This window comes from Chrysemys picta, chromosome 1 (assembly GCF_011386835.1).
Source record: "Chrysemys picta bellii isolate R12L10 chromosome 1, ASM1138683v2, whole genome shotgun sequence".
In the NCBI taxonomy this organism is placed as follows: Eukaryota; Metazoa; Chordata; order Testudines; family Emydidae; genus Chrysemys; species Chrysemys picta.
The window spans coordinates 91,345,253-91,372,373 of NC_088791.1; the positions used below are offsets into that span (position 1 = coordinate 91,345,253).

The window sequence follows — 27,121 nt, forward strand, 5'->3', positions numbered from 1 at the left end:
TGCTGTCTGGCTTTTTAATATATTTATAGTTTATATTTTTGAGTCACAGAAAAAAAGAAAGTGCAAGGGAAGTGTTGACCTTTAAGTAAACTACAGTTAGACCGTCACACAAGTAGAAAGAATAATACAATAAACAGGGATTAAATGACTAAGATTTATACAGGAAATATATATAGTACAAAGGATAATAAGTTAGATGATTCACCTGTCTGCGTATCAGATTCAGCAAAGTTTTGGCCGTGTTCCCATGTTTCATATTAGTAAGTTTATGCCTTGTCAGGCTACCACACGCTTTATTTAACAATACGTGGGATTAGTTGCGTTTTGTTCCTGAGCTGCAATAGTGAACCTCACATTGATGGTTTTGGTTGCTGGATGTTCATTGTTTAATCCAAGTAAAGGAACAGACACAAAGGGCCAAAGTTAGGCATGGCATATGCAGGTGCAACGCCATTTAAACCAGTGGCGTTGTATCTGCTTACCTCAGGGCTGAATTTGACCCAATGATTTTTCAAGGACAGCCCAAGACCAAATTGTTTTATTCTCACTAAAGGTTCCCAAAAAATCTAGGCCCAAATTCAACTGTGGTTTAACTTCTGAGGAGTCAGTAACCTTATAAACAGGGATTACATTTGCCCCTGGACTCTACAGCAATCCCAGCCGGTATGTTATAAATAACAGCTGTTGAGTTACATAGGGAGCATGGCTCTGTTTAGTGTTTCCCATTTTATCGACTTTGGGATTTTAAATGGGAGTGCTGTAAGATTTGCTGTTGCATCTTAAAATGATCAGCACATAGTGACATGATAGAGGTTTATCTCCGCACCTTATCCTGAAATCTCATTTGACTGCTAGTATCAGTTCTAAAACTATTATAATTTGTTCTTATTTATGTGGCACCAAAGTGGGCTAGGAGCTTTGCAAATGTGTGAGAAGAGAGCTCCCTGCCCTGAAGCATTCATAACCTAAGAAGACACAAAAAGGTATGAGAAAGGGGGGGAAGCTATACAGCATAAAAGAAAAGGGGCCGAACTGAGGCTTCTGACATATTGTTGGTTCCATGATTTTTCCAATATGGTTTCCAGTGTGTTCCATTTTCCCAGTTATCACTATAGCTTTGGCTGTGTTGGGCTTGTTTCTTAAGTAATACATCAAATATTTTAATTATCGATTGTTCTGGTTGGCATCTTGAATCCAAAGTTCATGTGTCGTTAAGTCTCTGCCATAATTTCTTTACAAACTTCAAAACACTTAGATAAAGTTATTTCAATCTCAAAAAAGTGTTTCCTACATTGCTCTTCTGTGGAAGCTTTAGCTCAGATCAACGCAGATCTGGCAGCTCATGCCTGGAACACATTATCTGGGGCTGGCACACAGCTCGTAGGAGTCTGGGGAATGTATGAGGATGTAACGCCCGTCATCCCGTGGCCTGGGCTGACCCTCAGGGATATGGAAAGTGAAATGCTGCAGGAGGGTTGTGAAGAAGAGAAAGAGCTCCTTCCTGGCCAGCTGCTCCCCCAGACACATGCGACGACCTATAAAAGAGAGAGTGAGGAAGGAGAAAGAGGGAGACCCCAAAAACAAAATGGTAAGTATCTTTGATATCTGGAAAGATACTAGAGCAACTAATTAAACAATTAGTTTAATTAGAGGATAATAGCGTTATAAGGAATAGTCAGCATGGATTTGTCAAAAACAAATCATGGCAAACCAACTTAATTTCCTTCTTTGATAGGATTGCTGGCCTAGTGGATAGGGAGAAAGCAGTAGATGTGATATATCTTGATTTTAGTAAGGCTTTTGACACAGTTCCATGTGACATTCTTATAAGCAAACTAGAGAAATGTGGTCTAGATGAATTTACTATAAAGCGGGTGCACAACTGGTTGAAAGACCATACTTAGTCAGTAATTATCAATGGTTTGCTGTCATATTGGGAGGGCATATCTAGTGGGGTCCTGCAGCAGTCAGTCTTGGGTCCGGTCTATTCAATATTTTCCTTAATGACTTGGATAATAGAGTAGAGAGTATGCTTGTAAAATCTGCAGATGACACCAAGCCGGGAGGGGTTGCAAGCACTTTGAAGGGCAAGTTTAAAATTCAAAATGATCTTGACAATTTGCAGAATTAATCTGAATTCAGCAAGATGAAATTCAATGAAGACAAGTGCAAAGTACTTCAGTTAGGAAGGAAAAATCAAATGCAAAACTACAAAATGGGAATAACTGTCTAGGTGGTAGTATTGCTGAAACGGATCTATGACAAGGGTGGCTATACCATGGCTCGTGAGACACATGTGGCTCTTTTACAGTTAAAGTGCAGCTCGTTGAGCCTCCCACAACTCCCCCCCCCATTCTCCACCTGCCAGACTGCAGGGGGGAGTTCAGGATCTCTTCCTTGGAGTGGGGTTCTGGGGCAGGAGCTTCTGCCCAGTGAGAAGGGGGGTCTTGGGGCTTCTCCCCACAGGGTGTGCCAGCTGGGGCTCGGGGCGTCAGCAGGAGTGGGGCTGAAACTTCTGAAGATTGTCGTATGTGGCTTGGAGAGTCAGTAAGTTTGGCCATCCCTGGTCTATGGGTTACAGTGGATCACAAACTGAGTAGGAGTCGTAAATATGATGTAGCTGCAAAAAAGGCTAATATGATTCTGGGGTGTATTAACAGGAGAGTTGTATGTAAGACACAGGAGGTAATTGTCCCACTCTACTCAGCACTGGTGAGGCCTCAGCTGAGGTACTGTGTCCAGTTCTGGGCACCACAATTTAGGAGAGATGTGGGCAAACTGGAAAGAGTCCAGAGGAGAGCAACAAAAATAATCAAAAGTTTAGAAAACCTGACCTGTGAGGAAAAGTTGAAAAATCTGGGCTTGTATAGTCTTGAGAAAAGAAGACCAAGTGCCAACCTGATAACAGTCTTCAAATCTGTTAAGGACTATTATAAAAAGGACGGTGATCAATTGTTCTCCATGTCCACAGAAGGTAGGACAAGCAGTAATGGGTTTAAGCTACAGCAAGGGAAATTTAGGTTAGATATTAGAAAACCTTTTGCGCTCTAGTGTAATTCCAAGGGAGGTCAAGGAGTCCCTACCAGGAGCGGCAGAAGAGCCTTAAAAGTGTGGGGACCACCAGCGCCCGAACTGTGGCCCTGCCCCTGCACGGCCCTTTCCCCTGAGACCCTGGCCCCCCACGCTGCCCTTTCCCCATGGGAGCCCCACCCCTGTGCCGCCCCTTCTCCCCAAACTCCTGCCCTCGCACCACCCATTCCCCTGAGGCCCTGCCCCCTCTCGCTCCTCTCCACCCCCTCCCCCGTTGCTTGACCTTACATCTGGTAAAAAGTGGAACCATGTCCCCTACCCCCAGTGCCCTGGGTCCCCATCATTGGAAGTGTTTAAAAACAAGTTGAACAAACACCTGTCAGGGTACTTGGTCTTGCCTCAGCGCAGGGGGCTGGACTTGATGGCTTCTTGAGTTCCATTCCAGCCCTGAATGTTTATGATTCTAAGTCACTGGGAGCAGGACTCCCACCCCATGAACAATGAATTGAATCAAAGGATCTGCCCCACTTCCCCACTCTGCCATATATCATTGACAACTGCAAACATCTAATTCCTGAAAGACATGAATGCACGTATTGCCTTACTGGAACAGACCTATGCTCCATCTAGTCCAGCATCCTCTCCCTGATCGTGACCAGTACCAGAGAATTCTGAGGTAGGTCCAAGAAGCCCCATAATGAACAGTTAATATTTGGCTTGTGCCCTGCAGCATGAGAACTGATGCCCTTTATTCATTTTAAAGATAAAGACATCTGTGCCTCCTTTCCACAGGGACGGCCTCACCCACTGCTCTGCCCTTGGATTTACCTGCAGAGAAAGGCAGGAAGGCCTCTCGTTTCACAAACTGCCCATCTGCATCCAGGAAGTGCTCCGGGTAGAACTCGTGGGGTTTCTCCCAAACGGTTTCATCCTTCAGCACCGAAGACAAAACTGCAATGATGGTGGTGCCCTAAACATTCCCATTAATGCCCCCAAAACAAAACCAAACAGGTTATTTCAGGAGAATATAAGCCATTGTCAACTTTACCTTATGCTTCCTTTTACTATCATCTGTAGAAGCCAGGCAGTTCTCTGTTGCCCTATTAATCAGATAATGGCACAACTTTCCATTGGAAAAGGCCTATCAATATAACAAGGTTTGTATATGTAAATGAGATTTCCAATGATTTTATCAGGACAAAATTTTCTCCCACTCCAGATCTCCCTAAACTTTCAAGCAAATGAATTCTGTATAATGAGATTCAGTTGAATCTATACAGTTGGATCTACTGGTAGAAATACAGCTCTCGGTGAGGTTCAAGTCCTTTAGAATAGCACGCTACATAACCAGCCTAGGACTAAGTAACTATGTATCCTAGCAATATCCCTTAGCAATCTGCATCTGGGCTGCATTAATTTTCCAGGGGTCACAATTGCTGTACCTTAGGGATGAAAAAGCCTTGAACTTCGGTGTCCCGGTACGTCGTGCGAGGCACTCCAGCAAAAACAACATCACAATAACGCTGAGTTTCATAGATCACAGCATTGGTGTAAGGCAAGTTCACTTGGTCCTCTATATCAGGTGACCTATCCCTGCCAATCACCTTATCAATTTCCTCATGGACTCTTCCTGGAAATATAGAAACACTTTATATAGCAGGGAGTATAACAGAGTAGATGTAATAGACTATTAAGGGTCTGATCCAGTTACCACTGAAATCAGCGGAAACATTCCCATTAACTTCTCTTCTAAAGAGACCCTCTATCAACCCTTTATATTTGGCACTAATAAGTATTCCCAGCCAAGAAACAGGTAACACATATTCAATGTAAATAAGTTTCCATGAGTTATGTCTATATTAGACACTTACACTGGCTACTGTTTTGTTGACACGTGAAGAATTCTAGTAGACTGCAGAGGCACAATTTCCATAACAGACACAGGGACAACCGCTGTGGGGAGTGCGGGGGGATACCTCCCTCCAGGATGTTGTCCTCCCCACCATGGTGCCCTCTGTCATGGAGTTAAAAATGCAAAAGCTTGTCATCTTTCCCTTAAGATGTGCCCTTCTGCTGCTGCCCACCTCCTCTTAACGCCCCCCTGCACATAACCATTTTTAGCCTCTTCCTCCACACTGTGCTCAGGGCTGTACCAGTGTAAATATTACAAACTGCTGTGCTGCAGCCAGCCAAGCCTACAGGCGAAGGCAGAAGCACAGAGATTGCAGCACTACTTAGGCCTGTACACTAGGAAATCAAGTCAGCATAACTACCTCGCTCACAGGTGTGAAAAATCCGCACTGGGAAGCCTCAGAATTTCAGAAGCCCCAGGAGGAGGTGGGGGGGGAGGGGAGGGAGGGACATGATTGGGGAAGGAAGCAGGGGAAAGAGCCAGGGTGGTGGGAGTGGGGAGAAGGAGAACAAGGAGAGTAGGGAGTAGGGAATAGGTGGGTGTGAGTTAGCTTGAGGAGGGAGGCTCACCTTTCTGGGGGGGGGCAGTGAAGGAGGGAGAGGACCATGAGAGGAGAGAGGAGGCTGCACAAAGGGGGCCAGAGAGAGCTCTCCCCAGCAGAGGTGTGGCTGAGGAGTGTGTGTGGAGGGACGGGGTCTTGTTTTGGCAGGAGGCTGTGTAACACCAAGGCCAGGTCTAGACTACAGACCTATATCGGTATAACAACATCGCTCAGGGGTGTGAAAAATCCACCTGGATTTCTCCCACCTGGTCCCCATCCATTTTGTTTTCCTGTTGTTGTATCTATGAGAAGTTGTACAGATGTGTCAGTGAATCAAGGTGTTTCATGGTTACCTCTGTTTATTGTTTCAATCAATTTGTCTGTACTGAAGGACGGTTCACTGGTCTGCATTTCCCGAGACCAGCCCCAGAGGCTTTTTAAACAACCGTTACAATATTTGCTTCCCCGGTATGGTATTTGGTTTTTGAGACACCTCAATTTTCTTAGCAGCTCAGCCACTTCATTCTTAAAGTCCTTGGAATCTCTTGGAGGTAAGCCAGCTGGTCTTGGTGGCACTTAAACGTATCCATTTATTCCAGGACCTTTTTTTTTGTTAATTCTATCTCTGACTATGCCTTGTGATCACTACCTGAAAATGTATAGCAGAGGTAGACATCTCCCCAAAGGTTCTCTGTTGTAGTGAGGACTGATATAAAGAAACCATTTCACTTCTTTTAATGTCCTTATCCCCCTTGATTGTTCCCTTTCTTCCCTGGTAGTTCTGTGGGCCAACCAATTCTCCCAGACATCCTGCTTCTGATATACTGAAATAATGTGTTTGTTTTCATGTCTTTGGATATAAGTTCTTTACATTTCCTCTCGCCTCTCCTAATTTCCATGTTATAGTTTACCTCTTTACCTTCTTTCTACTAGCATCACTTGGGCTGGATTTTCATTTTATTTTTTACAGATACCTGTACAACCAGGATGCTACTTAAGCAATCCTACCCTATCCTCACTTCTGACTATAGTGCCTTTTTGACTGCCTTGTTCATTTTAAAAATCCCCCTTGGAAAGTGCTAGTTTTTGGTTTGATTCCTTCCCTTCAGCAGTTGAACTTATTTATATGGTGGTGACACTTAGTGTCTGAACTATACTTACTTTTTGAATGAAGTCCTACGTGGTATTAGGACTAAGCTGAGTGCAGACTCTCTTTTTATGTGTTGGAGAAATAGTTTCTTCAAGAAGAAATTGTGTAAAGAGTTGAGAAAAGGCTTCTTACTATATATCCCTGAAGTTACGTCCAGGCTTGTTGTAAGTCATCTGATAAGAGAGCTCTGGGCACTGGGACTCGGGAGCAAAGTCTGGCTATGCAGTAGAGGCAAATGTTGATCGAGGATGGAAGTGAAAGGGGCCAAGATTTTCCAAAGTGACTAGTGCTTGTGAGCGACATAATGTGTAGGTGTCCATTTTGACAAGAGGCCTGATTTTCAGAAAGTGCTAAGTAGCCACCCTCTGAAAATCAGGTCCTTTTAAGGTATCTCAAGTTGAACACCCAAAAGCTGAGCTGCCCAAAATCACTAGTCATTTACCGAAATCTTGACTAGAGCATTTGTGGCCAGAAAGAGAAAACTTAGCAAGGAGCTGTTGGAGACACAAGGTGCACTTAACAGTAGCAGTGGGTTTCTATACACATACTGAGATTTTTAACAGGGGCTTTCCCCCTCAGCACATAATGCTCCATGATGATTGTGTGGAATTATCCCCTCCTCATTACTGTAGTTCAGTCCAATAGTAAATGCTACTGACTGTACTCCAGGAGGTCGCATCCAAAAGACAAAAGCATCTATAAGTAGAAAAATACTGGAAACTTGTCAATGGGAGGTGCAGGGTGAGAGGAAGCCCTGGCCCTCCCAAACTGCATCACTTACTTTGGACATCAGGATAGCGAAGCATGTACAGCAGTGCCCAGCACAGGGTTACAGTGGTTGTTTCAGTGGCAGCACCAAACAGGTCAAAAACTGTAAAGATCAGATTGTCCTCATTGAAAGTGCTCTCTGGATCCATTTTAGCCTGAAGGAAATAAAAATAGGCTTGTCATATAACTTGGGTTTGTTGTTTTTTATTTAATTCACCCTATTACCTAGGAGCATACATTTGGGTGTATAACACATTTTCCAGACATAAGGGTCTGAGTCCCTATTGCCCCACACCTGGTGTGATCATTGACACCCGTGCAGAGTGGAGGATGATGCCTGATCAGAATGGTAGCATTTTACACTTCCTTTGAACTGGTGCATATGTTTATACAAGGTATAGGGCAGTGGGGAGACGGGCCCACAATACTTAAAATCTTCTTAGTAGGGATTAGAATTCAAAATATGAACGAGTTACAAAATTCTTCCTTGACTGAGAAGAGCTAAACAAACTGGAAATGCATACATTGATCAAAGGTAGAAGCATTAAGGCTTCATGAAGTATGGGAATGAAATTTGAAATATTTTTGCATTACTTTCAAGGCTCATAATTTTAGATTTCATAGAAGCACAAAATAAGGTTTAAAAAGACTGTATTATGGGGCTATTTCAGTGAAGTAAGTATCCCAGACACATGGTAATAATAATAATAATAATAATAATTAATGGAGATATCCCATCTCCTAGAACTGGAAGGGACCTTGAAAGGTCATCAAGTCCAGCCCCCTGCCTTCACTAGCAGGACCAAGTACTGATTTTGCCCCTAGATCCCCAAGTGGCCCCCTCAAGGATTGAGCTCACAATCCTGGGTTTAGCAGGCCAATGCTCAAACCACTGAGCTATCCCTCCCCCCCAGACAGAGCCAGTCCTTTTAAGGTTTTACAATCTAAGCAAGAGCTACAGAATAGACAGGATGCAATGGGAAGTCCAAAGGAAATTATAAGGATATTTTTAATAGCTTAAAATCATTGACTTACTTCTTGTGGACAAGAAGAAAACAGTGGCTCTTTAGAAGGGATTTGGATGAAGAGAAGGCAATGGCTTAGTGGACCAGAATTTGGAGGGTGTTTCAGTGGTCTGAGGTGGCATGAAAGAAGACACAGAGAAAACTGTGGGGGAATTATATGAGCATGGCATTGAGACAGCCATCATTGGAAGACCACAGGTTATGGGGGTGATGCATTAAGATACACAACCCACATTATATCTTGGACATAGTAAGACTTTCAAGGCAAGGACAAGAGATTTAAATGTGATGTGGTAAACAAGGAGGAACCTGTAGAGTGGAGGAAGAAGCAGCAAGATTTGAAATTGGATGTGTGCATGAGGAGAAGGAGAGGAAGGGTTCATAGATAACCCTCACTTTATGATCCTGGATGAGCAGGAAGATGGGAGAGGGGTTTGGGGAAAAAAGTAAGAATCTCATTTTTAGCTATGTTAAACTTACGTTGCAGACAAGTCACCTAGGAAGAAATGTCAGAAGGACTGAAGTATAGGACTCCTTAGCGAGAGATGGGTCAGGAGAGCTGAGATAGGTTTGCTGATTGTCAGCCTTGAGATGAAAGTTCCAACTGTGAAAGCAGATAAAGTTCCTCAGAGTTACACTGTAGAGGGAGTGAGCAAAGGCAGAGGCTTTATGACTTCCACAGACAATGGAAGAGCAGAAGAGAATCCACCACAGGGAATGCTGAAGGAATAGTTGGGGAGAAACCGATAGGAGGAAAACCAAGAAAAAACAGTACCATAGAAACCAAAGGAGGACAGTGTGACGTTATCTGATTAAAATATGACCATATAGATCATTGTTGCAACCACTGTTATATATTTGCAGCAAATCTTGTAAAAAGGTTGTCAAGTGAGGTGTCTATGAAAAGGTTATGGTTTGCTGGTTATGATATTGCTATCTGCATGCATGTATGTATCATTTTTGTATTTGAAGTTATAAGTTTGGCGCTATACCTGGATTTCAAATCTGTGCTCTTGCGGTACCGCCCACAAGGTAGCTAGCCAGCACATCTTGGAGGGACTATTCAAATGGAGTGGCCCATCAAAAGAACATTTAACTGACAATGGTAGAGGTCCATCTACACTTAATGGAATTTCCTGCTGTGACTAGGCGAAGTACATGGACATGTGACTTGCCTATGTGACTCCAAACTCCATCTTGTTGCTGTAATTCTCCACAGTAAGAGCAATGGAATTCCCTCCACATGGTAGAAGAGATAAAACGCCTGGAAACTCCTACATTTTGCCTCTATCCGGCTCCAGACTCTATCCTGCTCCAGCCTCTTTCCTGCCCAAACTTCTGGAATATGGACTATACTAATGGGAGCATTCTAACCAATGGACTGAGGACCTTCCGATAATTTGTAGGCAGCCAAAGACTTGACGTAAGTCAGCAGTTTATTCCATCATTGCTACAAGCCTGAACCAATAACTTTGCAATTATTGTATGTATTTGATTCCTTTAACCAATTTTAATTCTCCCTTTCTTTCTTTTTATAAATAAACCTTTAGATTTTAGATACTAAAGGACTGGCATCAGTGTGATTTTTGGGTAAAATCTGAGTTATATATTTACCTGGGTGTGTGGCTGGTCCTTTGGGATCAGAAGAACCTTTTAATTAATGAGACTGGTTGTAAAGAACCACTCACCTTTAAATCCAGTGTTTTGGTGGTCACATAAGAACTGGAATGCCCAAGGAAGCCGCTTTTATGACTTCCTGTTAGCCAGGGTGGTAAAACAGAAGTTTACTTTTGTTGCTGGTTTGGTATATCTCATGGGAGAATAACCACCAGTTTTGGGTTATGTTTGCCCTGGTTCTCAGCAGTTTGTCCTGAGTTTGGCATTCTCAGTTGTGGCCCACTGAGGCACGGTTACAGACAGAAATGTCATTCAGTGAAAGCAGCAGAGAAGTCAAAGAAAATAAGAATGAGTTTATAAGCCATGAGACCCAGCCAAGGGAAGGCTACTGGCAACTCTTCAATATCAGTACATGTCCTATAATTAGTGATGTGGGATTTTTGTCCCTTTTCATAGTGTCATTGGTGTTTACTTAGCAACAGTGCCACTGTTGGACTTGGTCATATCACTGGGCATCACAACTTCACTCTCACCTTCCTGCCACGTCTCTCTCTGCAGTTGGGTAAGGAATGCATGCTGACAGGAAAACCCCCCAAGGACCGATGAGAGTTTAAAACTTCACTAGTATTGGTAGGGCTGCTTTGCCACACATAGGCAAGTAAATAATGGGAAAGGGATTGCACAGAATAAAGCAAATTATACTCTAAAGTCTGCGGGGCCAGGACGGTGTCTACTTGCATATTTGTACAGCACTCAGCAGAGTGGGGCCTTGATCCTGACTTGGATCTTAGGAGGCTACCTCAGTGTGAATAATTACCTGGAACTGCATTTTGATTGGCATTTTCTCATACATGCCATATACCACTCCGCTGAGAGTGAAGTGTTATTGGAACAGAGATAAATAAGAGGCAGGGAAGACAAGGTGAATTGTTAAATAACCAAGCACCGCATCTGTGAGCTGAGGTTACACTTAAATCAAGGCCTCCTTAGACACCCTGAGCTTTTCTTTTCCATGTGTCCTTGAGTGTAAGGGGGCAGGTGTACGAGGATCTCAATATCTAATTCCACTCACCTAGTGCTGCTGCATGTGTGTGCCCGCATGCTGTCCCTACTTGCACTGGAGAGCAACAGCCTTGTGCTCTCTGCTGCATGCACTCGGGTGAAAGGACCTGCAGGATCCAGGTCTCAGCGTAACTGATGGGTTGTTTCATCACAAGCACACATATCCAAACAGCAAAATATGACCCCACAAGTATCCATGTCTGTCTCCTCCTACCTTTTCTATCTCCTCCAGAAAAGCATCAATGAAGTCTCTGGTAAAGCCTGGATCCCGAGTCTCCTTGTGCTCCTTCACAATCTCCCTTAGGATGTCAAAGCTATCAGTATAGGGTTGGAAGATGTTATGATGAGGCCCAGGAATATACAATAACCAAGGCATCATGTCCAGAATCTAGGATGGAAGAGACAGGAGAGGAAAAGCATTAGATCAGGAAGCCAGTTCTCAGATATTCGGTGGGGGAAGAGATGGAACTGGGATGGAATGTTCCCAACAGGCCAGATCCCCCACTTCACATTGGATAAACATTTTGAGGCTCCCTACCTTGTTCCCTCCACCGTGCAACACAATGTGTTGTGACCAACACTGTCTGCATGTAAGTTAACCATCTGACTAACCACCCCTGGAAGTAAACACCCTCCTCAATTCTGTTATGGAGCTATTACCTAGCCTCCTATCGGCGTGACAGTAGCAACAGGAGAACAGTGAAAGGGTGGGGGGCTGGGAAAAGATTACTGTTGAGACTTTTCTTATTGTTTCAGGGCTCTGGGGAGATTTTAAATGTTACAAATACTGGCCCTGATGCTGCAGTCCTTACTCAGGATAAATGTCACTGACCCTTATGGGTTGGGCTCATATACTTTTTTTTCCTGATCTATCTATTGAGTGTGATGGCCAAGGGCCTGTAAGGGCGGAGTTTCCTTGAAGAGCTGGTTTTCTGGAGGAGAGGAAAGTCTCTCACTCGCCATTCCCTGATCTTGGTTGTACTAATGGGATAGTTAATTCTTTTGTAAGAATGTGTGTGTCATATAGAAGATAGTAGTAAGATGCAGTCTGACAGCTTCTTGCAAAAATCACATAGAGCAAAGGGACTTGTGCTCCCAGCTGGGAGAAGGTGGGAGGTTCTGGATGCCTTCCTTTCCTAAAGATATTCACAGAGTTCTCTTACTGTATTGAAAACCATTAAAGTCTGGGGTTGGCTTTGTTGTTATTGTTGGTTTTTTAAGTCTTAGATGTTCTGTTCAGAAAAACACTTACAAATTAGGAAACATCTCTAAACTATCCCAGTCCATCAGTTCATCAAAACTGGGCTGGAAATCTCCCAGTAACAAGCCTTCCTTAGAAAAATTTCCTGTACATGTTTCTTGTTTACCAAGAAATACTAAGGCTATGTCTACACTATGCAGCTTTGAGTGACACGGCTGTGCCGCTACAGCTGAGCTGCTAAAAGGCACTCAGTGTAGCCACTGTTTGTCGGCGGAAGAGAGATCTCCTGACGACAAAAAGCTTCCATCCCCAAAGAACGGCATTAGTGTTGTCGGCAGGAGAGTGCTGCTGCCGACAAAGCGCTGTTCACACTAGTGCTTGTCGTTGACAAAACTTTTGTCTTTTGCGGGGGTGTTTTGTTAACACCTCTGAATGACAAAAGTTTTGTCTTTCACTTGCCAGTGCAGACAAAGCCTAAGAGACCAGGCTATCTCCAGGCATTTCGGCAGTCCCACTTCCTGCCTCAGCTGCCTCTAGAAAATGCAGAGGAACACAAGAGAAATAGCCATGCGCAAACCCTAGCCAGGTTTCAGGAGATTTCTGTATTATCCAAACTGGTTCATAATCCCTGCATCAAAAGCACCATGGCACCTTTGTCTAAAACACTGTACGGAGCGTGAGCTCTTCATCCCCCTCGGACCCACCCAGGCAACCAAGAGGTTTCAGTTTTACTGACAAAATCAGATTCTTGTGGGCTACCTGGGACATGATTCCAGCTCCTATATTGAAAGCCTCCTCTATCAGGTGTAGCATCCTCTGGAATTTCTCGTTGTTGTACTCAAAGCGGTTGCCAAAAGTGAGGGAGCACATCACATTGCCGACGGCACTGTTTATGAGGAAGCGTGGATTGAAAGGATGGCCTGAAAAAGATACAGGAACCAACCCAAGAGATTAGGAGGCACCCCAGGATCTCAGCCTGCTGCTACATGGGGAGACCCTCTAACACCACCGGAAGTGGGAAATACACTGCACCTATTTAGCTGAATCCCCTCCACAATGGCTGGATCATCTCCACATGCAAACCTCTCCTCCTCCTCCTCCTCCTCTAGAATTGCTCTTCCTTCTAGCTCCATGTACCCTACTCTTGAGAGCCCCCCCTCCCTGCTTTATGACTAGAGATATGAGAGTTTCCAATCTCCCAAACATACCATCTTTAGAACTGAACGCAGAGCATAGACATCCAGCTTCCTCAGTCACACGCTGGTCCAGGGATTTCTTCCCAAGCCCAAAATTCCTCAAGGTGGAGAGTGTGAATCTCCTCAGCTCCTTCCAGCCATGGCCATACCTTGCCATCATTATCCCTGCAGGGTTTTGAAGAAATACTAGTCAAATAGCCACCTGTTCTCCTCCCCCATCCCCCCAGCTGTAATACATGGAAAAGGGTTGGTTTTGTTGCATTGATTTATTCTTTTTAGTTAATTTATTTCCCCGTTAACTGTGCCACTGTACACATGGTTCATGAAGGTGATACTTGTGGGGAGAAATGGGCTTGGGTCCCTTGGGAAGCTGTGTGAGCTAGAGCAACAGTTCCCAACACTACTCCACGGGCCAGACCTGGTACTTCCGTTTTTTGTGACTCTAGGGGCTCTCTGTGAAACAGGTTTTCAAATAAAGTTTATAATGCCAGCTGGCCTTTGAGTCTCTTGCTGGTGGCATCCATTTTGCTGAAAGGCAATGTTGTGACACCAGCAGCCTGGGGCAGCTGGAGAGTAGCCCGGTCTCAGGCTGTAAACCAGTTTCTACTCACCTGTAACAACCAGATTAGCAATCAGTCCATCCTGCAGAGGGCAATGGTGTCTGTATGTGCATACTGTGTGTGCGCATGTATATACACCCACAGTCCATCATAATGTACAGGACCCATAATGTACCCTGAAGGCAGAGCCATGTTGTTTGTGCTCCCCAAGAACTCGTGTGCATGGGGGAGATGAGAAATTTGCCCTGGACTATGAGGGACACTTGCCTTCACAGTTTTTTCTATAGCCCATATGGTCAAATAAAGAAAAGGATGGTCGATCAGCAAAGTCTTCTGATCTCTGGACCAATGCTTCCTTTACAGCTTCTAACCCATTCAGCAGGACCACATTTTTCCATCCAACCTGAAGAGAGAAGATCTTTCCAAACTTCTCACTGAGCTGTCAAGTAAAAGGGAAATGAGAAAAAAAGAAAAACAGGTTTAAAGAGAAAAAACAGCTACAAAGGCTGTAGCTTAAAATGAGAGACACTATAGCATAGTCTGTGGAAGGCAGAGAGCACAGGGGCTTTGACTGCAGAGTGCTTAATCCCTGCAAGGCTGTAGACTCAAGAGGGACTATGCCCAAACCCGGTAGGAGGGATCTAGCTCAATACCACGTTTTCATATTGTGACGTGCGGATTTGGGTGGGAAGGCAATCAGCGTCCCTCTCCCCTGCCACCTTAATTTCCCAACTGCTATTTGTCCGTAAAGAACATTGTTGGGTTTCAAAGTACTGTCTCACTGCACCAATACTCAGCTGTCCATTCGTGCTGGTCAAAACTCAATTTCCAGTCAGCGGGAAATTTTGACATTTTGATATTTGTTTCCAGTTAGAATCAGAATGAAAACAAATTTCCCAGACATTGAAATTTCCAAAAAAGTTCTGTTTTGGAAAGTTTTTGTTTTAAATGTCATTTTGAAATCTGGAAGTTTGGATTCTAATGCTGTTTTGTTACGTGGGGCTTTTTTATTTGTATAGTATTACATTTTATCCATAACATGTCAGTGGTAATAGTGCTCTGAATAGTACTGCTACTTATGTGTTATGAAATAATATAAAAATAATTAAAAATGAAGAACTCCGAAACAAACATTTTCCAAAGTGAACAAATTTTCCTTTCAAAAGGCCACCCCCGGGGATTAGCCATCAAAACCAGCATTTGTCTAAAAACTGGTTCAGTGAAAACATTCCCACCAGCTCTACTGTACAGCTGTGTATGGGAACCATTGCTAAAGTGATGTAATTCTCCAATTTACACACACCTCTTGGGAGGGTGTGTCCAAGTCCTAGTTTAAGGGTCCAAATGAAGAACAAAGCACTTACATAGCTGCTTTCTCAACCATGAGAGTAGTGTAAACTAGTGTCAATGCTTTCTTTATATTAACAAACTGATTTATAATCTCGATGTACACACAGTTCCTTAGTGTATGACTGATCAACAATTAACGAACCACCTACACTGATTACAGTGAGAGGGGGATGTCACAAGCTCACATGATGTAAATGTAAAATGCTTTTTTGCTTTGCTTTTATTCTGTTTAACTTTTTCTCCTTTTATAGACTGAAATCTTCCTGCAATCCAGTAAATAAGAAATGCACTCCAGCTGCCAACCGGAAACTGCTCTGGCATGGGTGTTATTCACCAACCCTCTCTGCCAGTCAGTGAAAGGCATCTGTCCCTCTGGCACTTACCTCAGTTAAACCAAGGCGAGGACATTGGAAATTGACCTGCAGCAAGTTCCCAACGAAAGGGAAGGAGACAGGACCCGGGGGATAGTTGTTCCATCTCTTTCTGCGCTTCATATGATCGAAAAGCAGGATAAAGACAGCAAAAGAGAGGCCAAGTGTTGTGAAGCTGTTCCAGAAGGATGGGAGCTGGGACCCGAGCCAGGAGAGCAGTTCCATTGTGTCTCTCCCACCTCACTCTGTCCCCCAATAAGCTTTCCCTTTCCCCTCAACACTTTCCCTCTGCCTGTTTCACCTTCTCCCAGTCTGTCTTTCTGTTTTTTTCTCCTACTTTCCCTCTCTCACTCCCCCATCCCTCTCTTCCTTTCCCTCTGTTTTTGTATCTATTTCTCTAGCTATGCTATTCTATTCACACCCTCTCTTCTAATAACGAAGTTCCATAAGTCTACACAGGACTTTACAAATAGCAAAGTGCCGGGCTGTGTAGTTATTGTTTCTCTTCAGCTCCTCCCCAGACCTCATAGGAGTGGTGATGAAGGTGTGCCTGTCCCCATTTTACACAAGCCATAATTCTACACAAAATTGTAGGAGGAGTCACCACTGGGGGCCAATCTCTTGATAGTTGGAGCCAAAAAATGTACTGGTGAGGACTCTTGATACCGTCCCACTCTCCCCACTGCTCCACTTCAGCAATAGAATTATAGCAGGCAAATTAGCTAAAAAGGAAGAGGTTTGATTGGTTTTGTTACCTCTGACATCACTGTCTAGTTGTTTTTTTTTTTTAATATATATGGCTGCTCATCCCTGTGGTATCTAACCATCACAGTGGCACTACTTAAGAAGGATCTGAGTTATCCATGACTGGAATTATAACAATTAGACATCAATCATTAATAAATTAACTTAATTACAATCTAATTTCTTCAAAATCGTTTATGCACATGTTTTTCTAGGAGGTTTAACCACCTAGAAATGTCTGTCTTACTCTGTTATTGTGATCGTTCAGTCAAAGAAAAGATGAGCCAAGTGCTGCCTTTCTTAAAAACTCACTTTTAATTGATTTTAACGCTAACTAATTAACAATTTGACTTGTAAAAACTCAGAGAAGTCAGTCAGTACGGTAAGCCCTGTGGCCTGAAGCCTAGGGAAGAAGGAAGGTAACAGAGTCAGCTCTCTGCTGTCATCTGCTGGAGACCAAGAGGCGTGGACTGAGCAAGGCAGCACCACATTTACATATTAACTTCAGATAATTTGGGGACATAGGGGTATAATTTGGCTGAGATTTGTACTGGCGGCCCATATTTTTGAGATTACCCTGGTGGGAGCCATCTAGGCAAAGCCTGAACAATGACTGAGTACAGGGTCACCCTGAAGAAGACTGATGTTTGCCAAGGTCGGGTAAGAGTCCTTGGACAGTAGGAGCCCAAGTTCCAGAAAAAAGAGAAATTATCTGTTCTTGTTTAATTGCTGGGAATGCTTTCGTAGGGGGTAAGAACTCTTATGGGACTGTTAGATCACTGATTCCCTGGTACCTTAACAAAACAAAACAAAAAACAAAATCTGAGCTGAAAGAGACAGTTGCCTGATATGGGCAGAGCTCAGCGGTGGTTCTTGGAATGCTAACTGAGCCTTTAAACAACAAAAAATAAAATACACAAATAAACCTTTCCACCTTGAAGTGCCTTATGCACCTAAAGTCTGACTGCAATGCTTTTGCTGTGTGTCCATTCTCCTCAGCCTGTATTCAGTGATATTGCAAGAGAATTCGAACAAGCAAGGTCCCAAAAGGTAAACCCTTCTCCATAACCTTGAGTAGTTTTGTGTTTTGGCTTCTGAGCTAGCTCTGGTTATGGTGTCATGCTTCCCGCAGCTCCCATTGGCTGGGAATGGCAAACTGCAGCACTGAGAGCTGCGGGGGGCCATGTCTGCAGACAGTCAACATCAGCAAAATGTCTCGCAGCCCACAATCACCTTACCCTGATGGGTCACAGGTTGCCCACCACTGCTTTAGAGCCTACAAGTCAAAGCATGAAGGGACATATGAATGTTTAGCATAGCTGCCATATCTGCCATTTTTGTCAGAAGCTGGGAATAGGTGACAGGGGATGGATCACTTGATGATTACACTGGTCTACAATTTTTGAGAAGTTGTCTGCTTCAGAGATAAAATGTGCTATTTATTATGTATTTTGATGTGCTAAATTCAAATATGACAATTAAAACAACTGATTGGCTACTGTTTCTAAGATATTTAAGTTTTTACATTTTATGTCTATGTATATTGTGTAGATAGTAGAGTTTTAATCATAAATTGTAAACCTAGGTCTTTTCATGTGTTTATGGTTGCTTTACATGATAATATTTCACCTGTCCTGTTTATGTAACACTTTAAAAATCAGCAAAAGGATTATATAAATAAAATTTATTATGAAACAAAAGGCAAAAAACTATTATGTACATAGTTTAGTCCTATTCAGTGTCTACTCGGCGCTTCTTGGCTTATCTCTTGTATTCATTAAATGGAGCATCTCTTATCACTGTCCAGCAACAGTCTGCAAGCATTCATGGGCTCCATTTGCCCTGATAGCGTTTCTCCATTGGTGCAATGTCCTGGTGAAATCGCTCGCCGTGCTCGTCGCTCACTGCTCCGCAGTTCGGTGGAAAAAAATCTAGATGAGAGTGCAAAAAATGTATCTTTAGTGATATGTTGCAACCAAGGCTTTTGTATGTCTTGAGGAGGTTTTCCACCAACAACCTGTAGTTGTCTGCCTTGTTATTTCCGAGAAAATTTATTGCCATTAACTGGAAGGCTTTCCATGCCGTCTTTTCCTTGCCACGCAGTGCATGGTCAAATGCATCATCTCGAAGAAGTTCACGAATCTGAGGACCAACAAAGACACCTTCCTTTATCTTAGCTTCACTTAACCTTGGAAATTTTCCACGGAAGTACTTGAAAGCTGCTTGTGTTTTGTCAATGGCCTTGACAAAGTTCTTCATCAGACCCAGCTTGATGTGTAAGGGTGGTAAAAAAATCTTCCTTGATTCAACAAGTGGTGGATGCTGAACACTTTTCCTCCCAGGCTCCAATGACTGTCGGAGTGGCCAATCTTTCTTGATGTAATGGGAATCTCTTGCACGACTATCCCATTCGCAGAGAAAACAGCAGTACTTTGTGTATCCAGTCTGCAGACCAAGCAAGAGAGCAACAACCTTCAAATCGCCACAAAGCTGCCACTGATGTTGGTCATAGTTTATGCACCTCAAAAGTTGTTTCATGTTGTCATAGGTTTCCTTCATATGGACTGCATGACCAACTGGAATTGATGGCAAAACATTGCCATTATGCAATAAAACAGCTTTAAGACTCGTCTTCGATGAATCAATGAACAGTCTCCACTCATCTGGATCGTGAACGATATTGAGGGCTGCCATCACACCATCGATGTTGTTGCAGGCTACAAGATCACCTTCCATGAAGAAGAATGGGACAAGATCCTTTTGACGGTCACAGAACATGGAAACCCTAACATCACCTGCCAGGAGATTCCACTGCTGTAGTCTGGAGCCCAACAGCTCTGCCTTACTCTTGGGTAGTTCCAAATCCCTGACAAGGTCATTCAGTTCACCTTGTGTTATGAGGTGTGGTTCAGAGGAGGAGGATGGGAGAAAATGTGGGTCCTGTGACATTGATGGTTCAGGACCAGAAGTTTCATCCTCTTCCTCTTCCTCGTCTGACTCAAGTGAGAATGATTCTGGTGCATCAGGAACCGGCAGTCCTTCTCCGTGGGGTACTGGGCGTATAGCTGATGGAATGTTTGGATAATGCACAGTCCACTTTTTCTTCTTTGACACACCTTTCCCAACTGGAGGCACCATGCAGAAGTAACAATTGCTAGTATGATCTGTTGGCTCTCTCCAAATCATTGGCACTGCAAAAGGCATAGATTTCCTTTTCCTGTTCAACCACTGGCGAAGATTCGTTGCACAAGTGTTGCAGTATATGTGTGGGGCCCACCTCTTGTCCTGATCTCCAATTTTGCAGCCAAAATAAAGGCGATAGGCTTTCTTAACCACAGTGGTTATACTGCGCTTTTGTGATGCAAAAGTCACTTCACCACAAACATAGCAGAAGTTATCTGCACTGTTCACATAAGTACGAGGCATCTCTGCTCACTTTGGCTAAACAGAAATGTGTCCCTTTGCAAAATCAAACACTGACAAATAAGAGAGCATGACACTGTATGATTTCTAGAGCTGATATAGGGCAATTTGTTCAGCAGAGTGATGTAAGCTTCGTTATGATTGCATCATCCATGACTTCTAGGAATAACATGATGCAATTCATATCATGTATGATGCAATACCAGCTTCAGATTGCATCATTCATTGTTTTGCCTAAAAAGCAAGTACTGTCCAAACCCAGTCATAGATTTATTCATAGATCCAGTCAAAGATGTATTTTAGTCATTTCTGGTTTAAATTGAGATCCCTTCCCTTTATAACTCACTTATCCTCCGCCATTCCCAAGTCAAGGGTCGTATATACTGACCCAATAGCATATCTTGAAAACTAGAGCCAATCAACAATTTTAAGCATCATTTTCGTTCTCAGTGACCCAGAATTAGTAAAGTTTGACTACATTTATTTCAGAAGCATTTTGGCTGTAGAGCAATGTTTCCTGTTCTGTTCATTCCCTCTGGGGCATCTGGCACTGGCCACTGTCAGACGACAGGATACTGGGCTAGATGGACCTTTGGTCTGACCCAGTATGGCCGTTCTTGTGTTCTTATGTAAATACCTTAAAATACCCGCTAAAACAGTGCTACGCGAATGTCTGTTCTCACTTACAGGTGGCATTGTAAATAAGAAGCGGGCAGCATTATTTCCCATAAATGTAAACAAACTTGATTGTCTGAGCAATTGGCTGAACAAGAAGTAGAACTGAGTGGACTTGTATGAGGTGAATTGAAAAACTTTAAAGTTACAAAAAACAGGAATAAACCTCCCTCTTAGCTTAGGAAAAATTCACAAGCTAAAACAAAAGATAATCTAGCACATTTCCTTGCTTTACTTACAATTTTTGTAATCTTAGATGCTTATTTCAGGCAGGGTTTTAGGAGAGGTTTTTTTTCCTGCCTGGTCCCTCTCTCTATCCCGGAGAGAACAACAAAGAGAGCACAAACAAAACCTCCCCCCACAGTTTTGAAAGGATCTTCTTCCCTTATTAGTCCTTTTGGTCAGGTGCCAACCAGGTTATTTGAGCGGAGTGCATCATAATTTCACGCACAAAGTCCTCCCTAGTTCTTCTTGGACACTTCCTAATTCTTTGCAACTGTTCTGCCACCGATAACAGAGAGGGAGGCTGTGCTCCCAAGGTCATCTCTGAAGTTTAAATGCAACATTTTACAGAAGCAGTATTGTTTGCAACACAGACAATACTGTTTCAGTGCTTTAAAACACTGCCAGTACTCACACACCTGTCACTAACTGGCTGACCCCAGGCAAGCACACACAAGCCACAAGACCCCCAAAATGGTGAGTTGCTACAGGGGCAGGGTAAATCACTGTTCCTGGACCCTGCTGTAAACTGGGCACATGGCTTTTGGGCAGTTGGGGAGAGCCAGCATTGTAGCCTGATAATCATTCCTGTCCCCACACTTTCCATAGGAGGTGATCATTATGGAAGATACCTCGTTGCTAAGGGGGAGCAGGGAATCAAGGGAGGGTCCTCTCCAAGCCTGCGGCTTCTGCCCTGGCCCCTATGCAGCTAGCCCGCGTCCAGCTCTTTATAGAATTGGCAGCTCGTGGGTGCAGCACCGGAGTGGCGGTTTGCCTCACGCGCCTTGTGGTAAGTATTCCACAGCTCCTTCACTTTGACCCTGCACTGCAGTGTGTCCTGGTCATGGCCCTTTTCTGTCATGCATCTAGAAATCTGTCTGTAGATATCATAATTTAGGGTTACCATATTTGGAGTGTCCAAAAAGAGGACACTCCACGGGGGCCCGCCCCCGCCCCCAGCCCCGCCCCAGCCCCGCCCCAACTCCGCCCCCTCCCCTGCTTCCCACGAACATTTGATTCGCGGGAAGCCTGAAGCAGGTAAGGGGGGGGTGGGGGAAGGAGGCGCGGCCCAGTCTAGCCTCCCCAGCGTCTCCAGCCTGGGTCGGCTCGGGCCCCGGGGTGCCGGCCCCGGCCCGGCCCCGCCGGCCCCGTCTCGGCACCGCCGGCTCGGCACCGCTGGCCCCCCCCGGCCCCGGCCCTGGCCCCCGGCTCGGCACCGCCGGCCCCCGGCGACCCCGGCCCCCGGCCCCCGGCTCGGCACCGCCGGCCCCCGCCAACCCGGGCCCCGCATGTCCCGATTTTCCCGGACATGTCCGGCTTTTTGGGATTTCCCCCTGGACGGGGATTTGAAGCCCAAAAAGCCGGACATGTCCGGGAAAATCCGGACGTATGGTAACCCTATCATAATTCCTACGTTTGGAGCGCAGCGGGGACTGCACTGCCTCCTCTCCCCAAATACAAATGAGGTCCAGCAGCTCGGCATTGCTCCAAGTGGGGGATCGCCTGGTGCATGGAGCAGGCATAGCCACCTGGAAAGATGCGCTGAGACCACTGCACACATCACTGAGCAAACAGGAAGGGGACTTTCAAATCTGCAAAGGAATGTATGGGGTGGGGCTGACGGTTGGTCACCTGAGGGCAGGGCAGTAGAGTTCAAACCGATGACCAGAGAGGTGAGAACAGGTATTGTGGGACACCTCCCAGAGGCCAATCGCAGCGCTGTAATCACCACGGTGTCTACACTGGCACCGCAGCGCTGTAGCCCTGCCGCAGAAAGCTCTACAACTCTTGTCGGGGTGGTTTTTTTAGAGCACTGCATCTGCACAGTTTCTGCACACTAAGTGGCTTGGCAGTGTGTACACCTTGGTAGTTACAGCGCTCAAAGCTGCTTTACTGCACACAAACTTGACAGTGTAGACGGGGCCTAAGTATTAAGTGTGAGGTCTATATCAGAAAGGAAGGGCAGGGGCACCATTTGGGGGGGCAGGGGGACTCCTCCCCTCCCCCCTGAGTTTCGTACAGGAGGTGTGCTCCCAGGCGGAGCTCTTAACTACAGCACAGCGTTAGTGCAGAGGAGAGGTGCCCCTGGGGCAGAGAGCGAGTATTTTATTTAAAGACAGGGTGATCAAGATAAAAAAGGGCTGGTGATTAAATTAAGGATCTGGCAGTCAAGCTTGTAAAACAGGAATCCCTCTGTTGGGGGAGGGGGAGAGTTGTTTTGGAGAGAACACAAGGGACTCAGAAGAAATACAGGTCTGTCGCATCTTACACACATTTAACATGCACGATTTCAGCTTTACGCGGTCGGCAAAAACAAAAAAAAGAGAAAAATAACAATTTTAATACTGTACCTCTAGTGCGGGCGATTCTGCCCGCCATTCAACTCAATGTAATTTTGACTATACACGTTTTTCGCTTTACGGCTAACCGCGGAACGGAACCCCCGCGTAAGATGAGACTCGCCAGTACAGCCAAGTCCTCAGAGCCAAGGTTACATTCAGAAAAGGGGGAGATTGGGGGGCATAGGTGAAAAGAAGGGGGCAAAACCCAGGGAAGGGATAGCAGTGTATAGAGAGGTTCCCACTCTGCCTGAGGTATTTATGTGGCCCCTCACAACATATAACCTAGTTTTTCTCACAGCCCCTCGGTGAGGTAGAGCAGTGCTGTTATCCCCATTGTACAGACGGGGCACTGAGGCACACACAGACTAAAGACCAGATTTTCAAAGCTATTTAGGCACCTAGTGGGAAGGTTAGGTGCTTTGTAAGCCCCACTAGATGCCTAGCTGCATCTTTGGGTGCCTAAAAGGATTTGAAACTGCCCTTAATGCACTGGCCTGAGGGCATACAGGAAGTCCATGGAGGGAGCAGAGCCCAGGTCTTTCAGGGCTAGCTCCCTATCCAGCAGACCAGCCTCTTTCGCTCTGCTGCATGCTGCAAAAACAAAGACTCTGATAGATGGGAGCAAAACCAAGGCAGCCAGTGCTCTGAGACTCCAGCAATCAGTCCCAGGTGCTTGGGAAGGATGTCATAGTTGACAGCACGAAAAGCAGCACAGAGGTCAGGAAGGATAAAGAAAGAGAGGATGAGAAGGGATCACTTAACTCCCAAAAGGTGGCAGGTTCTGCCCCAGACTGGGTTATAGAGCAATGGCTGCTGTGCAATTTTATATTTTAACTGAAAACCATTTTGTTTTGTCATTTTTTGTTCTGAGTTTGAGAAAAGGGAAGGAAGGAGAAAGTGTCGTATGAGTATCAGATGTGTTTATGCCTCAAATTCTTAGGGTTTCATGTATCCAGGCCAATTCCAGAACAAAGAAAAGAAAATGCATCAGCAGAGTCCATAAAGTCAGGATTTGTATTATTCACTGGGCACCATCTCTGTGCTCAGCACTGTGAACATAGGTGCCAACTCTATGGATGCTCCGAGGCTCAAGCACCCACGGAAAAATATAGTGGGTGCTGAGCACCCAGGAGCCAGAGCTTGAGTGTGGAATGGGATGAGTTCTGTGCTGCAACAGAGGAAGGGTAATTCTGATAAAAAAGGCTTGTCATTAAATTGAATTAAGGATGGTTAGATGATCCTGAAAGCATTCCCAGGCACCCCAGTTAAATGATAGGAAAGAAAGGGTAGGAATAAATGGTTCATTTTCAGAATGGAGAGAAGTAAATGGTATTGTCCCTCAGGGGTCTGTACTGGGACAAGTGCTGCTCAACATACACTTCTACCCTGATATAACGCGGTCCTCGAGAGCCAAAAAATCTCACCGTGTTATAGGTGAGACTGCGTTATATCGCGGTAGGGAGAGGAACTGCTCCCTGTCCCAGCTCACCTCTGCTCTGCCTCCGCCTCCTCCCTGAGCGCGCTGCCGCCACTCCGCTTCTCCCTCCCTTCCAGGCTTGCCGCACCAATCAACTGTTTGGCTCGGCAAGCCTGGAAGGGGGGAAGGGAGCAAAGCGGCGGCAGCCTGCTCAGGAGAGGAGGCGGAGATGAGCTGGAGCAGGGAGCGGTTCCTCTGCACCTCCTGTTACTTGCTGCGGCCCTCCCCGGGGTCCCCTGCCCCAGCTCACCCCCGTTCCGCCTCCTCCCATGAGCGCGTCGCAGCTCCGCTTCTCCCCCCTCCCTCCCAGGCTTGCCGCGCCAATCAGCTGTTTGGCGCGGCAAGCCTGGGAGAGAGAAGCGGAGCTGAGCGGCGTGCTCATGGAAGGAGAAGGAGGCGGAGGTGAGCTAGGGCAGGGAACAGTTCCTCTGCGCCCCCGCCCCTTAATTGCTGCGGCCCCCCCGGCCCCAGCTCACCTCTGCTCCGCCTCCTCCCATGAGTGCACCGCAGCTCCGCTTCTCCCCCCCTCCCTCCCTCCCTCCCAGGCTTGCCGTGCCAAACAGCTGATTGGCGCAGCAAGCCTAGAAGGGAGGAGGGAGAAGCGGAGCTGCGGCACGCTCGTGGGAGGAGGCGGAGCGGAGGTGAGCTGGGGTGGGGGGGCCCCAGGGAGGGCCACAGCAAGTATAAAATGAGACCTTGTGAGTGGTGACAGAGGATGGCCGAGACCATTAAAAAGGAACATGCTCATATTCAGTGTCAGAGGTGCAGTATTTAGGCCAGGGAGGCCACCCAGGCCATGGCCCAACCACTTTTAAGAAGGTACATGTAAAATAGGATTGCCACCTAGTTGATTTTGACAGGCTTGGGCAATTTTCCAACTCTCTTGTTGGTTGCTAGTCAAGAGATAAACTTTTCTGGGGGGGTTTGTTATGTGCATGTCCTGCTGCGTGCAGTGATCTTATAACTAGCAGTTGCGCACCTCATGACTGGGAATGCACCGTAGACAGCACCCAGGTCCGGCTCTGTATACCATGCCATGGGCTGGGCCCTCACCTGCTGAAACCACAGCAGCTCTTCTCTGCGCCAGGGACTGGCCAGGAAACAGGATGGACCTGTCACACTGTGCTTGACTTCTAAAAAAAGAAGTGCTGGAACTCACTTTTCTGTTGGATTCCTGCCGGCACCGGTCCAGGTTGACTTACTCATGGACAGTAAAAGGGTGGGGGTCACTATTCTCCTGCCAGAGCCCTTTGGCCTGTTCCACAGTAAAGGGCTATTACCTCATCCCTTGGCAAAAAAAGGGGGTGCCTGAGGCCCTGACTATAGGGGGAGACAGAGATAAGGGCACAATGAAGGGTTAGAAGCTCAGATCCCCCCAGGCCTGAGACAGCTGGATAGGGTGGCCTGGCCCCATAGCTGGGGACCCACTGTTCACAAAGGAGGAAACAGGCTGGGACTCTCACATCCCCACCCAACAGGGAAATCCCAGCCAGCATACCAGCACTGCAGGTTAGGAGGGGACTGAAGGTCCCGGCCCTTCCCCAGACAAGGCAGCAGTGGTGGTGGAGGGGCTGCTGTCTTGGTCTTGGCTGGGAGGGGAGGTGGCAGCTACTGGATCTCTCTACTCAAAGTCACCCCATGAGGGGGCCCGGGCTTCCCACTTTGTTGCACCTATCAGAAGGGAAGGTGCACCATACTGGAGCGTTCCTGCACAAACTCGAGCGCTACCTTCCCGGGTGAAGGTTGCCAGCTGGGAGGGGTATGGCAGGGAGCTGGATGGGGCAAGCAGGGGCTCCTGGAAGGGGAAAACATGAGGATTCCCTCCAGGCTGAGGCTCCTGAGGGCATGGAGATAGGGGCCCATGGGCCAGGCTGCTGGTCTGTGTGCATGGGGGAGGGGAGGGGAGGGGAGGAGAGTCAGGCAGAGGGCAGCACTGTGGCTTCCCACTTTAAATGGAGCTCTGCAGCCCTGCGGCATCTGTTTGAGCCACAGCGCCTCCAGCTGCCCTTTGGCCACCAGGGCTGGGAGCCTGGTAGCAGCTCAGCCCAGCGCAGCCGCTCCATGGGGCTGCTGGTTACCCACGGCGCTGAGAGCCCAACTCCAGCTGGAGCCTGCTGCTAGGGCAGGGGGCATGGTCGGGACGGCGGGGGGAGAGGGCGGGCAGAGCTGGAGCTTGGGGGACCCCACAACCCTTCACCCCCAGCCACGGAAGCGGGAAACAAACCCGTCCTAGCCCCTCTTCACCGCCTGCCTACAGCTAGGGTAACCCGGGCAACCTACAGCATGAAGACGATTATCAGCCATTTACGTCCAATCAAGGATCAGGACCTCCGACTTCACCCAATCGTTAGCCGGCGTGGGTGGGCGCTGCCGGGAGGCGGAGAACGATAGCTTTACAAACCAATCAGACGCCGAGGCTCTATAAGCCCCGCCCAATGCCATAAGCAAGGGGCGT

General features: G+C 46.2%; 1 protein-coding gene across 9 annotated transcripts; it reads right to left on the reverse strand.

Annotated features, from left to right (window-relative positions):
• Nucleotides 1–27,085, reverse strand: LOC101951050 (cytochrome P450 2D15-like). Of its 9 annotated transcripts, none has more exons than XM_065562862.1 (11): nucleotides 26,947–26,995; nucleotides 25,646–25,799; nucleotides 15,796–15,895; nucleotides 14,330–14,501; nucleotides 13,515–13,667; nucleotides 13,066–13,226; nucleotides 11,320–11,493; nucleotides 7,415–7,556; nucleotides 4,473–4,660; nucleotides 3,859–4,000; nucleotides 1–1,535 (listed from the first exon to the last, which is right to left on the reverse strand). In XM_065562862.1, the coding sequence occupies exons 2-11, from the start codon at nucleotides 25,702–25,704 to the stop codon at nucleotides 1,357–1,359; spliced, it is 1,470 nt and encodes a 489-aa protein (XP_065418934.1). In that variant the 5' UTR covers nucleotides 25,705–25,799; nucleotides 26,947–26,995; the 3' UTR covers nucleotides 1–1,356. The 9 variants fall into 9 exon arrangements, with proteins under 9 accessions (XP_065418934.1, XP_065418930.1, XP_065418917.1 ...); XM_065562858.1 differs by lacking the exons at nucleotides 25,646–25,799; nucleotides 26,947–26,995 and adding exons at nucleotides 25,826–25,986; nucleotides 26,891–26,935; XM_065562845.1 differs by lacking the exon at nucleotides 26,947–26,995 and adding an exon at nucleotides 26,891–26,930.
• Between the last annotated feature and the right edge of the window lie 36 nt (nucleotides 27,086–27,121).